Source organism: Mytilus trossulus, chromosome 1, assembly GCF_036588685.1.
Source record: "Mytilus trossulus isolate FHL-02 chromosome 1, PNRI_Mtr1.1.1.hap1, whole genome shotgun sequence".
Taxonomy (NCBI): Eukaryota; Metazoa; Mollusca; class Bivalvia; order Mytilida; family Mytilidae; genus Mytilus; species Mytilus trossulus.
The window spans coordinates 803,766-823,015 of NC_086373.1; the positions used below are offsets into that span (position 1 = coordinate 803,766).

Consider the following 19,250-nt stretch of genomic DNA (forward strand, 5'->3'; position numbering starts at 1 on the left):
TGGGACTTATATCTATAAATTGACTATGGGGTAGGTTGGAAACGAGTTCACCCTTATGTAATATCTGTAATATAAATGCTATCGGATATGTTCCTTATGTCGTCACTACAATCCCAATCCCTTTTCACAAATCTGACCTACTAAATAAGACTGTTTACACCTATTTGTTACATTTTTACCTATTGTGTCTGTTTTTGTTGTTCGCATATCCTTATCAATATTATTAAATTTGATGCAACTGTCGTACAAGTGAGAGGTTGAGGCTTTAAAACCAGGTTCTATACACCATTTTCCACATTTGAAATGCCTGTACCAAGTCAGAAATATGACAGTTGTCCATTCGTTTGATGTATTTTGTCTTTTGATTTTGCCCTTTGATAAGGGACTTTCCGTTTTGAATTTTCATCGGAGTTTATTTTTTTGTAATTTTACTTTTTTCTATACGATTTGAAAATGATCTAAAATTAATCTGTGAAATCCCAGTCTTGTAGAATAATTTTAAACCGAATGAAAAATACGAAACATGTTAAATAAAACGTGAAATAAACATTAAAATAAGAGAATGGTTTTATCACTTATCAATAATCCTATATAAGAAAAATAATACAATGGAAAAACGTAGAAAAAAACTCGAAGTAAAACCATACCATATGATAACTTTAAGTCCTCATTTTTGTGTTGTAATCAACTACACACTGTAATGATATGCATGCATTAAAAAACAAACGCGAGGGCTGTGTTAACTGTATATATTCAAAATTTTAAATGACAATGATCATAGTATAAAGACTTAAAGAGGTCCAAGTTTATACTTCTTCTTTTTTTTACTTTATGAATTTTAAGTATAAACATATATTTATCTTGTGGCACAATAAGCAAGCAAGTGAAATAAATAAGCATAATAAGCATTCTATGAACTAACAACTAGAAATCTATGGATTAAATATAGTAAAAACATTTTCATTAATATAGTAATAGCAGTGCAAGAAATATATGAGCATACATATAGTATGGTATATCAGTATACAAATAATTTCAAATGCTCATATACATACATGTTTATATTTAATTAATGACCTTAGTCCAGGGGTTCCAGTACAAGTTGTGTTCTTCGACACTTGAGTATCTTGAAGTAATATGTTTCTCTAAAATTAAGTTTTCTTTTATATACTTTTGAAGACCTTTTATATTAGGTTTTATATCTTGCATCTTACATTTGTAAATAAAGTACTTAGTCAGTAAGATAACTTTATTTTTAATAAAATTCAGTTTATAATTTTCATAAAAGCCAAAAATGACAATTTTCAAATTAAGTGGAATTTCGATAAGAACCTTGTCATGTGTACTTTTATTTTTCTGATTGTCTTTTTCATTTTTAGCCATGGCATTGTCAGTTTGTTTTAGAATTATGAGTTTGGCTGTCCCTTTGGTATCTTTCTTTCCTCTTTTATCGAAAATCCATAAATTTAGATTGTGCCAAATGTCGGCTACAATATGACAACCCCAAAGTAAATGTTCTATAGTTTCAGGCTCTTTCTTGCAAAATGTACACAAATTACAACTAACAAGCTTCATTTTAAAAAGTAAAGCATTTGTCCCTAAAATATAATGAATAATTCTATATTGAAACCAACATAACCCAATGTTTTTTAAAACCTTGGTAACACACAAGTGTATTGTTTTCCAATTTTCTACAACTTTGTGAAGAATACCTTTCATTTTTTTCGCTACAAAATCTGTAGGTAAAATTCCTTGATTCAAAATAGTATACATGACCTTTGAGCCTTTTTCGGACTTGAAGAAAATATTAATGTTAAAAGATACAATAGCCTGATGTTTTTTTGTTTTTTTTAAGTGTTGATTCCAATGTCGTTTAGCCACTTTTTTAGTGCTAATATAAGTCCATAAAACTGTAGAAACATGGGTTTAAAATTATACATAATTTCAAATTTTTTATACGTTAATATATTTCCATGTTTATCTAACAGGTCATTTACAGTCCATAACCCATGATGTGCCCAATTTTTATAGTAAACGCTGACATTATCAATTTTGATATGTTCGTTATGCCAAATAGATGTAGAAATGACTTCCTAAAATAAAATGGATGTCTGAGTTTGGACATAGTTTTCCAGGCATGAAAAACCTTATCCCAAAATTTGTTTTTTTTATTTTTTTATTATTCCAAAATAAGCCAACTCTGTAAAATTTATATTTTGGAAGGAGGCAAATAATTGGCTCCATTTAAATTTTGACTTAAATAATCTTCTTACCTAAGTAAGTTTTAACTCTTGTATAAAATTTCTCAAATTAATCATTTCTAGGCCCTCCTCGAAAGTATTCCTGACACAGACGATCCCGCTTTATCTTGTCAGGCTTACATAAATAAGGCCGTTAGTTTTCTCGTTTGAATTGTAATACATTGTCTTATCGGGGCCTTTTATAGCTGACTATGCGGTATGGGCTTTATTCATTGTTGAAGGCCGAACGGTTACCTATAATTGGTAATGTTTGTGTCATTTTGGTCTTTTGTGGATAGTTGTCTCATTGGCAATAATACCATATCTTTATTTTATATTACCATCCAAAATGAATGAATAAATTTTACTATTAAGTTGACTTATCATATTATCATCTGGACCTGAGATGGACTGGAACAGATGATTAAATTTTGAAATAATTAATGACTTTATAATTTTTTTTTACCAAACGGGGTAAGTGACTGTTTTTGATAATATTTTTTCTATTTCTTGGATTCGAGGAGCATAATTTAGATTTAAAATTCTATTTTCATCAACACAGAAAGTGATACCCAATAGTTTGAAGGTACTGACACCCCATTTCAGTCCCCACTTTACACGTATTTTGTCTTAGCTATGATTTATTACTACCTATCCATATAACGCTTGTTTTGTCTAAGAAAATTTTCAGTCCTGATATTTCAGCATAGAATTGTAATATACGGAGAGATGCATCTAGCGAGGAAGGTGACCCATCCAAAATAAGTGATGTGTCGTCTGCATATTGAGACAAGATATACCCTGAATCGTCTATCGTAATACCCTTTATCTCACCACTACCTTTTACTAAAATGCCTAATATTTCGGCACATAGCAAGAAAAGGTTAGGATATGAAGGATCGCCCTGTCTACAGCCTCTCTCTACACGGAAAAAGTCTGACAGAGAGCAGTTCTGGGTGACAGTAGATGTAATATCATTATAAAATATTTTTATCCAGTTCATAATAGAGTTTCAAAAATTAAGTTACTTCATTGTTTCAAAAAGATAGGTCAAAGGCCTTCTCAAAATCAATAAGTAATAATATACCAGGGATATCATTTTCTCCTGTAAATTGTCAAACATCATATATAAGTCTACAGTTTTCCCCAATAATTCTGTTAAGAACTGATTTTATCCTCTCAGCGATACAACTAGAAGCTAGTTTGTATGTTGAATTGAAAAGTGTAATTGGACGCCAATTTTATAAGAACTGTTTTGACTTGCCGACTTTTAGGAATACATGTGATATCTGCCTGCCTCTGTGTTACAGACATTTCCCCTATCTGATATGAATAATGTATTGATCGCAAAACAAACTTTCCAATGTCTATCCAAAAGACTTTGAAAATTTCTGCAGTAAAACCATCTGACCCAGGACTTTTATTGTTTTCATCCTTTTCAAAGCTTGTGTTAATTCAGCAAAAGAAATGCTACCTTCTAATGATTCTTTTTCGATATCATATAATTTCGATGTCAAAGATGGTAATTCTTTTGATAGGTTTACATTTTTGAGTCATACTTGTCTTTTGTAAAATTCTCATAAAATATTTTTAATTGTTTTAAGATTTCTTTTTGATTTTCTACTACAGTATTTTCATCAGTTACTAGTTTTTTAATAGTTTTATTGACAAAATTTTGTGTTTCTAAATTACAAAAGAAATATGTTGGCCTCTCTCCTTCTTCAATTTGTTGGGTTCTTGACCTAACATATTGACCTTTAACCTTGTTCTGTCTCAAAATTCTAAGTAGACATTTTTGGCTTCTACTTCATTAAGAGAGTCCTCTATACTTACCTCATTTTCTTAATTTCGTATCTCCTCAGTCAGTTGACTTTTCTGTTTAGTCCTTTCTCTTTTTATAAATGTTGAATAAGAAATAGTCTTACCTCTAATCTGAAGGAGAAGGGTCTCCAACAATTGATCATTAATTGAAAAATCAATATCCAAATTACTAATACTATGTAAAGCATCCCCTCTATGCACTGGCATTTTATATTGCTTAACTGTGTTAGTAATTTGTTGTTTTATTAGTTTTACATATTCAGGATCTTGAAGGAGAGAGTTATTAAACTTCCAGAGGCATCTCCTTTTTATAAATTCATTCATTTTTTAAGTCAAAATCACAGGTGAATGATCAAACCTGGAGCTATTACCAATGTCTACTTCACAAATGTCATCTATAAGGCTTTCAGAAATCAAAAAGAAATCTTATCTTGTTTAAAAGGGTTTTTCCTTCTCCATGTAAACCTTATAACATCAGGGTCCATTTCTCTGAATGGGTCGACAAGATTCTTATATTCTTTAATTTCTAAAATTTTCTCTCTAGATCTTCGATTGTTTATATTTATATAGTTATGGGTATCAAGGTTGAAATTTTGAAAAAGATTAAAGTCCCCTCAAATAATACAGAGCTGATTTCCAAAGAAATATAAAATTTCTGTTAATTTGTCATAGAAGCAGGGAGTATCAATATTTGGCCCATAAACATTTATCAGAGTAAATCTCTTGTCTTCAATATTAAGGTCCAGTCTCACCAGATTGCCATCTACATCTTTATTGATTTTGTGTATTTAATGGTCAAAACTATTTTTATAAACAGTATAGCAACTCCTCGTTTGTTTGAAGAAAATGAATTGAAAACACAATGGCCTTTCCATTGGTGTTTTATCAAAACTTATCTTATTCCGTAAAATGTGTTTCCTGGAGACAAGATATACTTTAATCTTTTGAATTAAGATAATAAAAAATATCGCCCCGTTCACTACCTCATGTAGAGTCTTTGACAATTATAGGACATTATTGTTATGTTTATTCTTTCCATCATGATATTTGTTCTTCAACTCTGAAGTATGATATATTTAGAAACAAATGAAAAATAGTTCATGCGAGAAATCAGGTCTGATTTCATAATATTTCACTTCCTGAAAAAAATATTCATATATATAACAAATACCAGAAATCCATGTTTTGTAATAAATATAATTATACAATAAACTATAGAATAAACAAACAAAAAAGAAAAAGAAACACATTTAAAACATATAATATGAAACTAAGATATTTCTGATCTTAATGTAGATTCACATGTGTTCTAGGGGAGATAACTCAGTGTGTTTTTTCTTTGTTTGATATCTTAAATGACAATGTAAGCTTAGAATCTTGTTGTAAATAGATAACTAGAAATTGTGGTGTATCTATCATATCAGTTACTTGAGTTTGAATGACCCTTTGGTATCTATAGATTCTTACAAATATACCTACATGTAGTTAATTGCCGACCGTCTCGGATTTCTTGCAATAATTCAACTGAAACCTAATTTACATTGCTTAATGCCGTCTCGAACTTGGATTAAGGTTCAGGCTTTTGTTTCACTTTGAATGCCTCGTGATTGTGGTTTTATGCCATTAAGAGAAAAGAAACAATATACATCTCGTCAATGTGTTTGTATTGGCTTTCATTTTTTGGTGGTTTGTTTTGTATATGCGACTTTTTGTATTTCTTTTGTTCTTAAAACGTGACTCAGCACTTTAAAAGATCCCGTCAGTATGATATTGTTCTATTATATTTATTTGTATTGTTCTCCTATTTATTTGTATTGTAGTCCTGTAATATTATGTTGTCATTTCAATATCATATTTAACTTTGCCATTAAAATGCGAGGTTTGGCATGCCATAAAACCAGGTTTAACCCACCACTTTTATTCCCCTTTAAAAGTGTCCTGTACCAAGTCAGGAAGATGGTCATTGTTATATTATTGTTCGTTTCTCTGTGTGTTGCATTTTAACGTTGAGTCGTTTGTGTTTTCTCTTATTTTTGAGATATTGAGATAAGACGTGGCACGGTACTTGTCTATCCCAAATTCATGTATTTGGTTTTCATGTTATATTTGTTATTCTCGTGGTGTTTTGTCTGATGATTGGTCAGTTTCTGTGTGTGTTGCGTTTCGGTGTTGTGTCGTTGTTCTCCTCTTATATTTGATGCGTTTCGCTCGGTTTTGGTTTGTTACCCCGATTTTGTTTTTTGTCCATGGATTTATGAGTTTTGAACAGCGGTATACTACTGTTGCCTTTATTTATATGTTATTATTATATATTTCTATTATCAATTACAATATACGTTGAACCACAAACGTCAAAATCATTCAATCGCGTAGTGGATTAACTATTTGTGGATTTTTATAAATTCTATATATAACTTTTGGACTAGTTTAAATCTCGGTCTATTTTTGAAATTTATTTTACATACTTTTGATTTTTTAACCCTGTATGCTAACATTGCCAATGATATTTTTTTTAATTGTTTCTGTGCACATTGAACGACAAATTTATGTGACGCATAAAATGTTCTGACGTCAGACACTCAAATCAATGAATGTGTTCGTAGATAGTAGATGTTAAATTGTTCCTTTTAAAATTGTTATACGATGATTACTGATGTACTCATATGTTGACTATTTTATTTATTGTGTTCAACGCATCAATGTAAATCTAGTTTGATGAGACTGTCATTAAAGTTAGAGGATTAGCGCTATAGAACCAGGTTTAATCCTCCATTTTCTACATTTGAAAATGCCTGTACCAAGTCAGAATTATGACAGTTCTTGTCCATTCGTTTTTGATACGTTTTGTTATTTGATTTACAATGTGATTATGGACTTTCCGAATTGATTTTCCTCTAAGAATAGTATTTTTGTGAATTTACTTTTTATTTGAAATTTCTAAACAAAAAAAAAGAAATGTTTAGACTTAACTATCACTGTTGTTTAAAGCAGAAAACTAGTGTCTAATTGAGACACTTAAGACTATATAAAAAGTCAAAGTGTAATAATTGTCTTTGTAATTATCTCCCGATTAACCCAATCACCAGTCTAACAATGTGGACAAAAAGGGTCTTCCCGATTCGAGTGGACGTACAGAAATATTTGCCACTGGTCTTTACTCAAACAAAGTTTCACTCATAAATTCATTACTAAAAAAAAGTGTGAGGTAAATGTTTTGTTTGTCTAGTATTTCAGATCCGTTAAAATACACTTAGAAATAAAACAAAAATACCCTCTCCCTTTGCCAAATATTCCTTGGAGAAGAAATACCATGTGAAACCAACAGAAAATAAAGAAATATAATGACCCTTAATATCTCAATCTTTTTTCTACTTCTGAAAGCACGCTGCTGCAGCCTACGTTTTCTACTTCGTAATCGAGACATCTTATTTAACTCTCTTTCATCTTGTAACAGTATTAAACATTCCAGCAGCACCTGTATACGGGGTATATATCTCCCAATTGATACGATATTCCCGTGCTTGCATTTCCTATCATGATTTTCTTGATAGAGGGTTACTGCTCACAAGGAAGCTATTAAACCAAGAGTTCCAAATTGTGAAGTTGAAATCATCCCTTCGTAAATTTTACGGACGCCATCACGAGTTGATTGACCGTAATTGAATAACCGTTTCACAAATGATATCGGATATGTTTCTTACGTCGTACTTACAATCCCCTTCCCTTTTATGAATTTGACCTACCGAATTATACTATTTACCGGATTTGTAATCACATAAGCAACACGATGGGTGCCACATGTGGAACAGGATCTGCTTATCCTTCCAGAGCACCTGAGATCACCCCTAGTTTTTGGTGGGTTCATGTTGTTTATTCTTTAGTTTTCTATGTTGTGTCATGTGTACTATTGTTTTTCTGTTTGTCTTTTTCATTTTTAGCCAGTCAGTTTGTTTTAGATTTTTGAGTCTGTCCCTTTGGTATCTTTCGTCCCTCTTTAAGTATCTTTGAACTACTGCAAATCATCAAAATGGCTTCAATAAAGGAGCAAACACGTAACTTCAAAAGGGGTATGGGTTTTTTTAAGTCAGAATTTTTCGCACGTAGACATTTTTATTCAGTATTTTTTTTAGATGCTAGCAATACAGTATATTTGTTTTATATTTAACACTATACGTATGAGAAAATTCTGGATTCAGAATAATTTATTTGTTTATCATCTGTATGACCAGAATATTGCTATTTTCATCAAATTAGGGACCAGAATGTTTTTCATGGAAAACTCCATCCACCTTTTTGAAGTCAAATCGTCGTTCCCTATTAAACTTCTAGAAAAATTGTCCGGAAAATTTGCATTCTGTTCTACATAATGAACATTTAAATGACATATAGTTTACAAGTGTGAACAAATCTTATGTACAGGTAATTTTAACAAGGTGTATAGATGTGAACAAATTTAATGTGAAACCACGATCCCGTTCCCTTTTCAAGAATGTGACCTACCGAATTAGACTATTTACCCCTATTTGTGACAATTTCACCTATTGATTTTGTTTGTTTTGTTCACACATCGTTGTCAATATTATGGTATTATATGCGACTGTCATACAAGTGAGATGTTTAGCTAGCTTTGTAACCAGGTTAAATCCACCCTTTTCTACATAAGAAAATGCCTGTGCCAAGTCAGGAATATGACAATTGTTGTCCATTCGTTTGATGTGTTTGAACTTTTGATTTTGCCATTTGATTTGGGACTTTCCTTTTTGAATTTTCCTCGGAGTTCAGTATTTTTGTGTTTTTACTTTTTACATTAAACTAATAGTAAACATGTTTACTATACATGCCGTTTGGTGTGAACATGGCCGTAGTTATTAGAGCCGCATATGTATATACTTGGTTTATATTTTGATAATGGTTCATACCACTCTGGGTTTTAGTTGGAAGTACATTTTGAAATATCACAATTAATTGGTAGACATATTGAATACAAGAAAGAATTCAGCAATAGTTTTTTAATGACATTGCGGGCTAAAGCTTTTTTGAGATTTGAAATCGAACCATTAATTTTAAGAGAGATTTACTGGTGAAATATCATTCTATACTTTAAAATGTAAACCAGATCCGAAATATGCGTGTATTTAATTGACACATGTTTGATCTTATATGGCAAGGCTTTGGGACACCCGAGAATCCATGTAAAGTCTTTATTTTTAGAGACCGAATTAATCTTTATCGGGAAAGTCTTACTTTCAGTGACCAGATTATAGAATTCAAGGTACAGTTCATAATAATGAACTAGTTCTCTGTTTGAATTCATTCATGATATCTCCTAACGATCTCCTGAAGAACTGATTGACACTTTGGTCTAGTGATACAGTATTTGTACAATTGCATTACATACCGTTCAAATTAATACTGTTCTTTGCCAAGCTTACATTTTTGTCTTTTTTGTTCTTTTAATTTAAAAAGTTCGTAAGTAATTGTCATGAATCTTATTTGAGGTCCTGATTAATATTTTTTTTAACATAAAACACATTCGTATAACTTCCATTTTGATGTAGTAAACCAACTTACTTTTACTGAAATTAATACATAACGTTTTGTTAAAGGTATAACTGATAATGTGTTAATGTCGATAATAACCTCATTAGTAATTGGACTATCGTGCCAATCGAATTTGAGGGTGATTTTGTTCAAAACTAGGACATTTTTAACCATGTTTTGAAAAAGAAGATGTGGTATGATTGCCAATGAGACAACTATCCACAAAAGACCAAAATGACACAAACATTAACAATTATAGGTCACCGTACGACCTTCAACAATGAGCAAAGCCCATACCGCATATAGTCAGCTAAAAAGGCCCCGATAAGACAATGTAAAACAATTCAAGCAAGAAAACTATCGGCCTTATTTATGTAAAAAAAATGAACGAAAAACAAATATCTATTAAACATATTCAATCTGTTGCAGATATTATCACCTTAAATTGTTGACGAAATTTCATTTGAAAAGAAATTATGATAGAAAGAAATATTAAGCATTTTTTTTCTATAATATATTAAATTTAAATAATTCCTTATCCTCTTAATTTTGAAATATTTATTTTAGTAGGAAGGTTTGCTTTAAAGCTGCTTGTACTTTTATTTTTATTTCATCATTTAATATTGTATGCATTGATTGACTCTTTGTTTAATCAATTTATTTGATATTTGTACAGTGTTTTGCACGGTAACAAATGGACAAGCTCTTTTGGAAAAGATATCCCAGTTCTATGTAAAACCATTTTGACTCTCAGGGATACACCCAAAGACACATTTCTTCTACTTAGCGTAAGTAATGAACCTTACCATGAAATTGCCTTTTAGGCTATTCAACGTCTTACTTTATTTTGCCTTTTTAACTTTTTGATTCGAGCGTCCCTTATGAATCGTTTGTAGACGAAATGCTCGTGTGACGTACATAATTTTAATCCTGGTATCTATGACGAGTTTATATAAATCAAAGCTTTATCAGAAAATTTGGATTAAAGAGAACTATCATGCACGATTAAACTCTTTGGTTTTGATGATGTTGATTGATATGTTAGCAATCTATACATTTTGGCATTTGATAAGAAGAATGTAAATTATCCGTGTAGTTTAATCCGACTTGAAAAGAGGGATGAAAGACAGAAAATATTGAAAATAAACTGACAACGCCATGGCTAAAAATAAAAAGAGAAACAGACAAATAATAGTACAGAAAACACAACATATAAAACTAAGACTTAGAAACACGAACCCCACCAAAACTATGGGTTAGCTCAGGTGCTCCGGAAGGGTAAGCAGATCCTGCTGCAAATGCGGTTGACGTCATGGTGCTTAACCGTTGCAACTGGTGCTGTAAACTTAATTATCAAATTTAAAAAGGATCGTTGACAAAGAAAAGCACATTTTCCCTTTTTTGTGTAGATTTAACTTGAAATGGAAGCTCTAAAGTCACCTTTGCTAGCCACGTGCATCTTTCAAATCAGTCCTATTTAGATTGTTTTAATTCGCCAGATATTGTAGCCATGGTGATTACAGTACTCAATACTTTGTGCATTCGTTTCATATATATGAGCTTTTGACTTTGCAATTAAATTTGGGCATTTCCGTTTTAAATCTTTCTCGGAGTTCATCATTTTTGTGATTTTATTTTTTATCAAGTTTATAACTGGGCGTTGGGTTTTTATGTGCTTGATTATAAAATTGAGAATGGAAATGAGGAATGTGTCAACGAGACAAGAACCCGACCATAGAAAAAACAACAGCAGAAGGTCACCAACAGGTCTTCAATGTAGCTAGAAATTCCCGCACCCGGATGCTTCCTTCAGCTGGCCCCTAATCAAATATATTCTAGTTCAGTGATAATGAACGCCATACTTATTTCCAAATTGTACACTAGAAACTAAAATTAAAATAATACAAGACTAACAAAGGCCAGAGGATCCTGACTTGGGACAGGCGCAAAATGCGGCGGGGTTAAACATGTTTGTGAGATCTCAACCCTCCCCCTATACCTCTAGCAAATGTAGAAAAGTAAACGCATAACAATACGCTCATTAAAATGCAGTTAAAGAGAAGTCCGAGTCTGATGTCAGGAGATGTAACCAAATAAAATAAACAAAATGACATTAATACATAAACAACAACAGACTACTAACAGTTATCTGACATGCCAGCTCAAGACTTCAATTAAACAGGCTGAAAGATTACGATTTCATCATATGAACATCAGGCACAATCCTTCCCGTTAGGGGTTTAGTATCATACCACCAAAACATATATGAGAAGAACATAACCTGTTTCATGTTGTTTTATTTAATGTATCCGTTTTTATTCTGTAGTTAGTCACCATTTCAGTTTTATCATGTATATCTATTATATACTGTGGATTCATTTATTTTCGTGGGTATCAATTTTCGTGGATTGCTGAAAACTTGCATTTTCGTGGATAGTTGATTTTGTGGTTTCGCCAATCTTTGTATAAAGACTATAGAAAATATGTTATTCGTTGAGCATTTGAATTCGTGGTTCACCTTTACCCACGAAACCAACGAAAATTTGTATACAACGAATAAAAATGAATCCACAGTAGTCATTTTATAAAATTTACTGTTTGCAAAAGTATGAATTATTTTAAATAATAAGGATGTTTTTATCCCCGTTAGAAAACCCTAGCTGTATTGGGCACAACGTTTTTGGAACTTTTGGTTATAAGTGCTCTTCACCTTGTACTTGTGTAGGCATTTTTTTATCTGAGCGTTTGTGGTTAGTCTTGTGTGGACGAAACGCACGTCTGACGTGTTAAATTTTAAACCTGGTACCTTTTGTTCGCTATAATTCGTGTGTTTCTCTGTCCTATATGTTCTTCCATTTATTTGTATTGTAGTCCTGTCATGTAATGTTGTCATATTAATGTTATATTTTACTTTGCCATAAAAGCTGGAGGTTTGGCATGCCACAAATCCAGGTTCAACCCACTTTTGTTTTCTTAAAATGTCCTGTACCAAGCCAGAAAAATGGCCATTGTTATATTATAAAATTGAGAATGGAAATTGGGAACGTGTCAAAGAGACAACAACCCGACCATAGAAAAAAAACATACAATACATTTATGTCATTTAGGAATTGGGTAAAGGAATTGTATTCATAAATGGATTCAATATTGGTAGATATTGGAGTGAAGGTCCACAGAGGATTTGTATGTACCAGCTACGATTCTAAAAACTGGTGAAAATCAGGTAAGTTATCAGTCTGGACATTTACACCGAATATTATTCACCATTTTAAAAGTACAAGTTTAGATACATCTTATCGCTATTTGTCCGCTTTAACTGTACGTCAAAAAAGTTCCTGTGTAACTTTGACGTCATAGTATAAAATATGTGACGCCACAATGTAAACGTGATTGATTTAGGTGGTCAAAAGTTCAGGTTGAACATATTTTCGGGTCAAGCGTTTCAAAATAGCCATCAAGTGTATTATAATTCTTCATCTATACCAAATAAGACATGCCAATTTTTGTACAGATTTAATTAAACAAATGGAAAACATTTTTTAACCATTTCTTTTTGTCTTGTAGGTTTTGATTTTTGAGCATCAACAAACTGGAAAGAAGGTGGCGTTTGTAAAGGAACCAAGACTCAAATGAAACACTTTGCTCTTTCGATTACCTTATGTTGTAACAATACTATGTATATTTAAAAACTACGCTGGCTAATAATAAAATCTTAAAATAAAAAAAAAATGGAGGAAAAAAATCTATGATATTTATTTCTAAATCACAGAAAGTAAATCTGTACTGCTACTCTTTTAAATTAAAATTAGATTTTTCAAGCTCATTTTCTTTATTAGTTAATAATATTTTATAGTGGTTATCGTATTTATTTAGTCTTTGCATCATCCAGTTAACTTTATAACTAATATTTCTAATTGTTTTCCAGGAAAATCTTAGAAAAAAATAAATAACATGCAGATTTACCAACATGTTTTTCTGTGTTTATATTGATATACATGTCTTCTACTGATTATTGATGCTGCTATATGGCAGTTTGTTTTCTCGTTAGAATTGTTTTATATTGTCATTTTGGGGCCTTTTATAGCTGACTATGCGGTATGGGCTTTGCACATTTTTTTAGGCCATACGGTGACCTATAGTTGTTAATATCTGTGTCTCATTTGGTCTCTTGTTAAGAGGTGCCTAATTTATAAGAATATAAAAGTCAATGTCACGTTGCATGTTTAATCTAATTTTATTAAAAAAAATACTAAAAATTTCCTCTCGTTCATTCATGCATTTGATATACTGGTCTCTGCTGTTATCATTCCATTTAAATGAGAACTTGAGACTGCAAGAAGATCTTCAGGTTTACCAGTTTCTATGATCTGCCATAAGATAATGGAAAAGTAATTGATATATATCGTTCATAATTAGATAGTTCTCTGCATATGCATAATTGTTCTTAAGAGAAATAAAATATTCAACATGTTAGTAACGGTAAATAGATTATGTAGTTAAAAGTCAAATAGAGGTAATATTATATGATCTTTTGACTAAGAGTAATCAACTTGTTTAACAATAAGTATCCTTTGTTGAGACATAAACTTTTGGACAAAAAAAATAATTTTAGCTGTATTATCATAAATGTCTGTGTAGCAACAATTTAGCAGCGTCTGTATATGGTATGAATAAATGGAAATATATATAGAAGCGTTTTTATATCTATACTGATTATCTTGAATGAGAGTTGCAGCGTACTAGGAATCTTTTTATCAAAAGGTTCCTACTGAAAAAGTCCCGACGAATGATAAGGGTCGGCATCAGGATTTTCTAGGCATTATGGAATATCTGTGTAAAAATGTACTACTTATTTATTTGAAGACACAATCCAGTTTTGTTTTCCTCGTTTGAGATATCACCGAATTCAACTTATTATTGAATGTTTACTTGTCATTAGCAACAAGACAAAAGACATTAATGGAGCAGGATCTGCTTATCGTTTCAAAGCACTAGAGATCAACCCCGGATTTGGACGAAGTTGGTGTTACTTATTCTTTAGTCATTCCTACGTATATAATGTTGTATCGTTGCTCCTTCTTTTCGACGTTTTTTTCTCTTTTTTTTTTTGCCATGGTGTTCGACATGCGAGTTTTATTATGACATTGGTATTCTTTGCTTCTATTCCTAATTGTTTGAACATATGACTATTAACTTTATGCAATGAAGAACTAAAGGAAAGTATATCACAGTTCTCCGTAATCAATGTCACATATTATTAATATATGGTCCCTGCCATCACATTTCATATTGATATATGGTCCCCATTTCCATTCTCAATTTTATACTCAAAAAGTAATCACCAACAAATGAATAATGTTGACACAAATCTCATACCTAAATCAGAGAGATTTGTATAACTTACATTGCCATTATCCATTATAATCAAAAGATCAGAATTCATTACAGTCTTCAATCTATGGGCAATTGTTAGTACAGTACAATCAGAAAATGCTTCTTTGATTGTCTTTTGAATCAGTGAGTCGGTATCAGTGTCAACAGAAGCTGTAGCTTCGTCTAGAATTAGTATCTAAAATGAAAATTACATGATATAAAACAGCTTCGTCTAGAATTAGTATCTAAAATGAAAATTACATGATATAAAACAGCTTCGTCTAGAATTAGTATCTAAAATGAAAATTACATGATATAAAACAGCTTCGTCTAGAATAAGTATCTAAAATAGAAATTACAGAAACTAAAACAGCAAAGATACATCTTCAATGTGTGTGACCGTTGATCACTTTGTTCATATACAGCTTTGATTCTGGAATCATTTAAAGAATAACTAATCGAAAAATAAAATAGAGAAAAATATTTAACGAGTGACCGAACACATTAATTCTTGAATGCGCGTAGCGCATGTGTTAATTACCAGTGTTGTTCAGTCACGAGTTGAATACTTTTCGACATGACATTTTTTAATTATCGGGGACTTCTATAGCTGACTATGCGGTATAGGCTTTGTTCATTGTTGAAGGCCTTACGGTGACATATAGTTGTCAATGTCTGTGTCATTTTGGTCTTTAGTAGATAGTTGCCTGAATAAGAAATGCTTGATTTGAAGATGTGCCTTTACTCTAAGATCGATTATGAATAATAAGAATTCATGAACCTTTAAAAATATGGCATACCAATACTTGGTATTTCTAAGGCGAAATTTTCGATTGGCTTTTATCCGTTTCAGATCCGTTCATCATCCTTTTTCCCGTTATACGTCCGATAGAAGTCCGTTTCTCATCCGTTCAACATCCGTTTTATCCGTTAAACGTCCGGTAGAAGTCCGTTGGAGAATTTATCTTCCAGACAGCCAACGGATGTATAACGGACACGTAACGGACACGTAACGGACACGTAACGGGCACGTCACGGATACAAAACGGAAACGGAACGGACGAGTACAATACAAAACGGACGCCTTACGGACGTTCAACGGACATTTTTCCGTTGGACGTCCAGTCAAGGTTTCGAACATGCACAAAATTTTCAAAGTGACAGAACGGACGTCGACGGATAAAACGTACGCTTAACGGACATGCAATGGATATGGATGGACGTCTAACGGATAAGAACGGACGTTTAAAGGGCATGAACGGATTGAGAAAAAAAATATCCGTTAGACGTCCGTTCAAGCTATCTGGTAATGTGTGACCGCGGCTTGAGAAATCAATGTTATTCATGGCAACAAATGTAATAATTATTTATCCTGTTATGAAAATTTCAGAAAAATATCTATTTTTTAACAATTTTTTTGTACATTGCAGCAAAACACATTTAAAAATCACTGTTATTACATTTTACTTTCCATCCCCAAAATGAGCTACTTATTATGCAGGAAGCAGTAAAGAGATAGACATTAAACTGCTATGATTTCTATGCAGTATAAAACTGGGGTTTTTTTTTGTTGTTGTTTTTTGGAAGCAATGGATCTAACGATTGTATCCAGTGCATTGTTATGCATAAATGATTTTGACATTGCAGTCTTGCACTTAAATGTCTTTTTATATCTCACCTTTCGTTTTCTTAAGATTGCTCTAGCCAGGCATATAAGCTGTCTTTCTCCAACAGAAAAATTATCGCCATTCTCTTCTATATGTAATTGTAATCCTTTATCTAATTGCAGTATCTGATGAAAAATGTAACTTTAAATAATGCACATTAAATATAAATGAACATGATCTTAGTTCAACACTAACAGTATATTAGTCTTGCTGATCATAGTTAAAAATGAAGTGTTTTCTTATCATTATAAAGTCAGATTTAAAAGGACTAAAACAAACCTGGTAAAAATTGATATTTAAAAACTCATATTTTTGTAAGCTATTAACATTCATTCCATCTGCAATCGACTCATTAGCATAAGCGAATTCAAAAATTTGGAAATTCATTAAAGAATGTTATCATTTTTCCTTTCTTGTATTTTTTTTTCAATTTTAAAATGGCTTTAGTAAACACAAAAAAAGGACGTTCTTTTAATAATCAATAAAAAAAAAAACGCAACACATTACTATACATATTTACTTTTTTCTTTATATGAGCTTTCTCTAGGCTCTTCCATAATTCATCGTCTGTATAATTGTCAAAAGGATCTAGATTATACCTGAAATAAACCAAATACTTCATTAGATTTTCGTTTTTGAATGACATTATACTCCATCAAATTGACGAATATCTGAATAGAAAATAATATTTGAAAGATAAAAATTGGTACCATCGTGAATTCAAGGCTATCCAACATCTAATATTTTTAATTAAAATTATGGCTGTATCTTGGATCGCCATAGAAATATATATGATTTCTAACACTGCAACAAGTGTTCCTTGCCGGGAAATGTGTAAAAATCGAACAAACTTTTGAGAACAGTATTTCTTATATCAATTCACGTTTATGTGTAAAGAACATGTATATGCTTTTGAAGTATTTCAGTTCTCAAGTGTGATATGGCATGACTTATTTTTTTTTTTTTTTTCAGTTAAGACTTTGGACGAATTATGCCTTGTCATTCAAAGGTGATTTTTCAAACTTTCAAATGTATGGCACTGCTTTTGCTCCTTATGGTGATGCCTAACAGAGAGATAACTTTATAAAATCAGGTAAACGTTTTAATGACGTTGTGTTGTTTATGGAATATTAAGCTTTTCAATGATCAAAATTAGTGTTTGTCAAACTGCTATATAACCAGTGTAATTTTTCTGATAAAATGCTTGGTTCGATTTTTTTGAAATTTTTATATTTTTGTAAAAGGGTCAAAGTAAATACTTTGTCAAAATTTTATGAAAATCAAACGCGACGAATTAATTTAAGTGAAGTTGTTGGGTACCTCCTTAAAAAACATAAAACGTCAAATGTAGGAAGTTTTTGATATTGAAATGATAGGATATTATTTTTTTAAGAAAGGATGAAATTCTATTTCGCCAAAGCTGAAACTTATATTATCGAAATTATTCTAGAAATGAATTGACGTATATATTTATTGTTCTGTGTCTTATCATTTTACAAAGTAACATATTTTCTTTCATTATAACAAATCATAAACCCTTTTCAAAGAGAATATCATCAATTCTAAACTCTGGTAAATATCATCAAGTCTGGAGCTGGCATGTCAGTTAACTGCTAGTAGTCTGTTGTTATTTATGTATTATTGTCATTTTGTTTATTTTCTTTGGTTACATCTTCTGACATCAGACTCGGACTTCTCTTGAACTGACTTTTAATGTGCGTATTGTTATGCTTTTACTTTTCTACACTGGTTAGAGGTATAGGGGGAGGGTTGAGATCTCACAAACATGTTTAACCCCGCCGCATTTTTGCGCCTGTCCCAAGTCAGGAGCCTCTGGCCTTGGTTAGTCTTGTATTATTTAAATTTTAGTTTCTTGTGTACAATTTGGAAATTAGTATGGCGTTCATTATCACTGAACTAGTATATATTTGTTTAGGGGCCAGCTGAAGGACGCCTCCAGGTGCGGGAATTTCTCGCTACATTGAAGACCTGTTGGTGACCTTCTGCTGTTGTGTTTTTTTATTTTGGTCGGGTTGTTGTCTCTTTGACACATTCCCCATTTCCATTCTCAATTTTATCCATTATATACCTCAAATTAAAATCAAGATAAAGCCTTCTAGTTGTTATGTATATCAAGATAAAGCCTTCTAGTTGTTATGTATATCAATATTATCTGGCACACAATTGTAGACATTCTAACATGGTAGGAGAGTAAAACAACCTGTTTTAAATGAATGCATACAAATCGAAACAAATGTGCCCCCCTATAATTTCTATATACATTTATCATGTTTATATTTATTTGATAGTTATATACAGCTGTCTGTCATTTTTCAGTTACAGTAAGTGCGTTCCTTCTAGTTTGCCTAAGAAAAAATAAATGGCGTATATACATAAAACTTCTGTCCTCGAAACTGATGTTATACCTACCTCAAAGTTCCAGAAAACATAACCGGGTCTTGTGGAATAGTTGATAATCTAGATCGTAAAACATTAAGCGGAATTAACGATAGATTCATTCCATCTATGTTAATAGATCCGTTCTTCAATTCCACAAGTCGATATAGCGCAGCAATGAGAGACGATTTACCTACAATTTGTTAACAAT

General features: G+C 31.7%; 2 protein-coding genes across 2 annotated transcripts in view; both read right to left on the minus strand.

Annotated features, from left to right (window-relative positions):
- Positions 1-2,874: 2,874 nt before the first annotated feature.
- Positions 2,875-3,243, minus strand: LOC134698741 (uncharacterized). Its single transcript, XM_063560511.1, has one exon. The coding sequence runs from the start codon at positions 3,241-3,243 to the stop codon at positions 2,875-2,877; it is 369 nt and encodes a 122-aa protein (XP_063416581.1).
- A 10,612-nt stretch (positions 3,244-13,855) lies between these two features.
- Positions 13,856-19,250, minus strand: part of LOC134698757 (ATP-binding cassette sub-family C member 12-like) — a 46,661-nt gene continuing 41,266 nt past the window's right edge. Inside the window, exons 28-32 of the mRNA XM_063560512.1 lie at positions 19,073-19,232; positions 17,163-17,241; positions 16,654-16,767; positions 15,007-15,171; positions 13,856-13,969 (exon numbers count right to left, since the gene is read on the minus strand). Coding sequence (XP_063416582.1) covers positions 13,874-13,969; positions 15,007-15,171; positions 16,654-16,767; positions 17,163-17,241; positions 19,073-19,232 — 614 coding nt within the window. The 3' untranslated portion in view covers positions 13,856-13,873. The remainder of the gene's footprint in view (positions 13,970-15,006; positions 15,172-16,653; positions 16,768-17,162; positions 17,242-19,072; positions 19,233-19,250) is intronic.

Bases quoted from the DNA above. Each gene is read 5' to 3' on its own strand.
- LOC134698741 (XM_063560511.1), bottom strand. From the start codon at position 3,243: ATGAACTGGATAAAAATATTTTATAATGATATTACATCTACTGTCACC.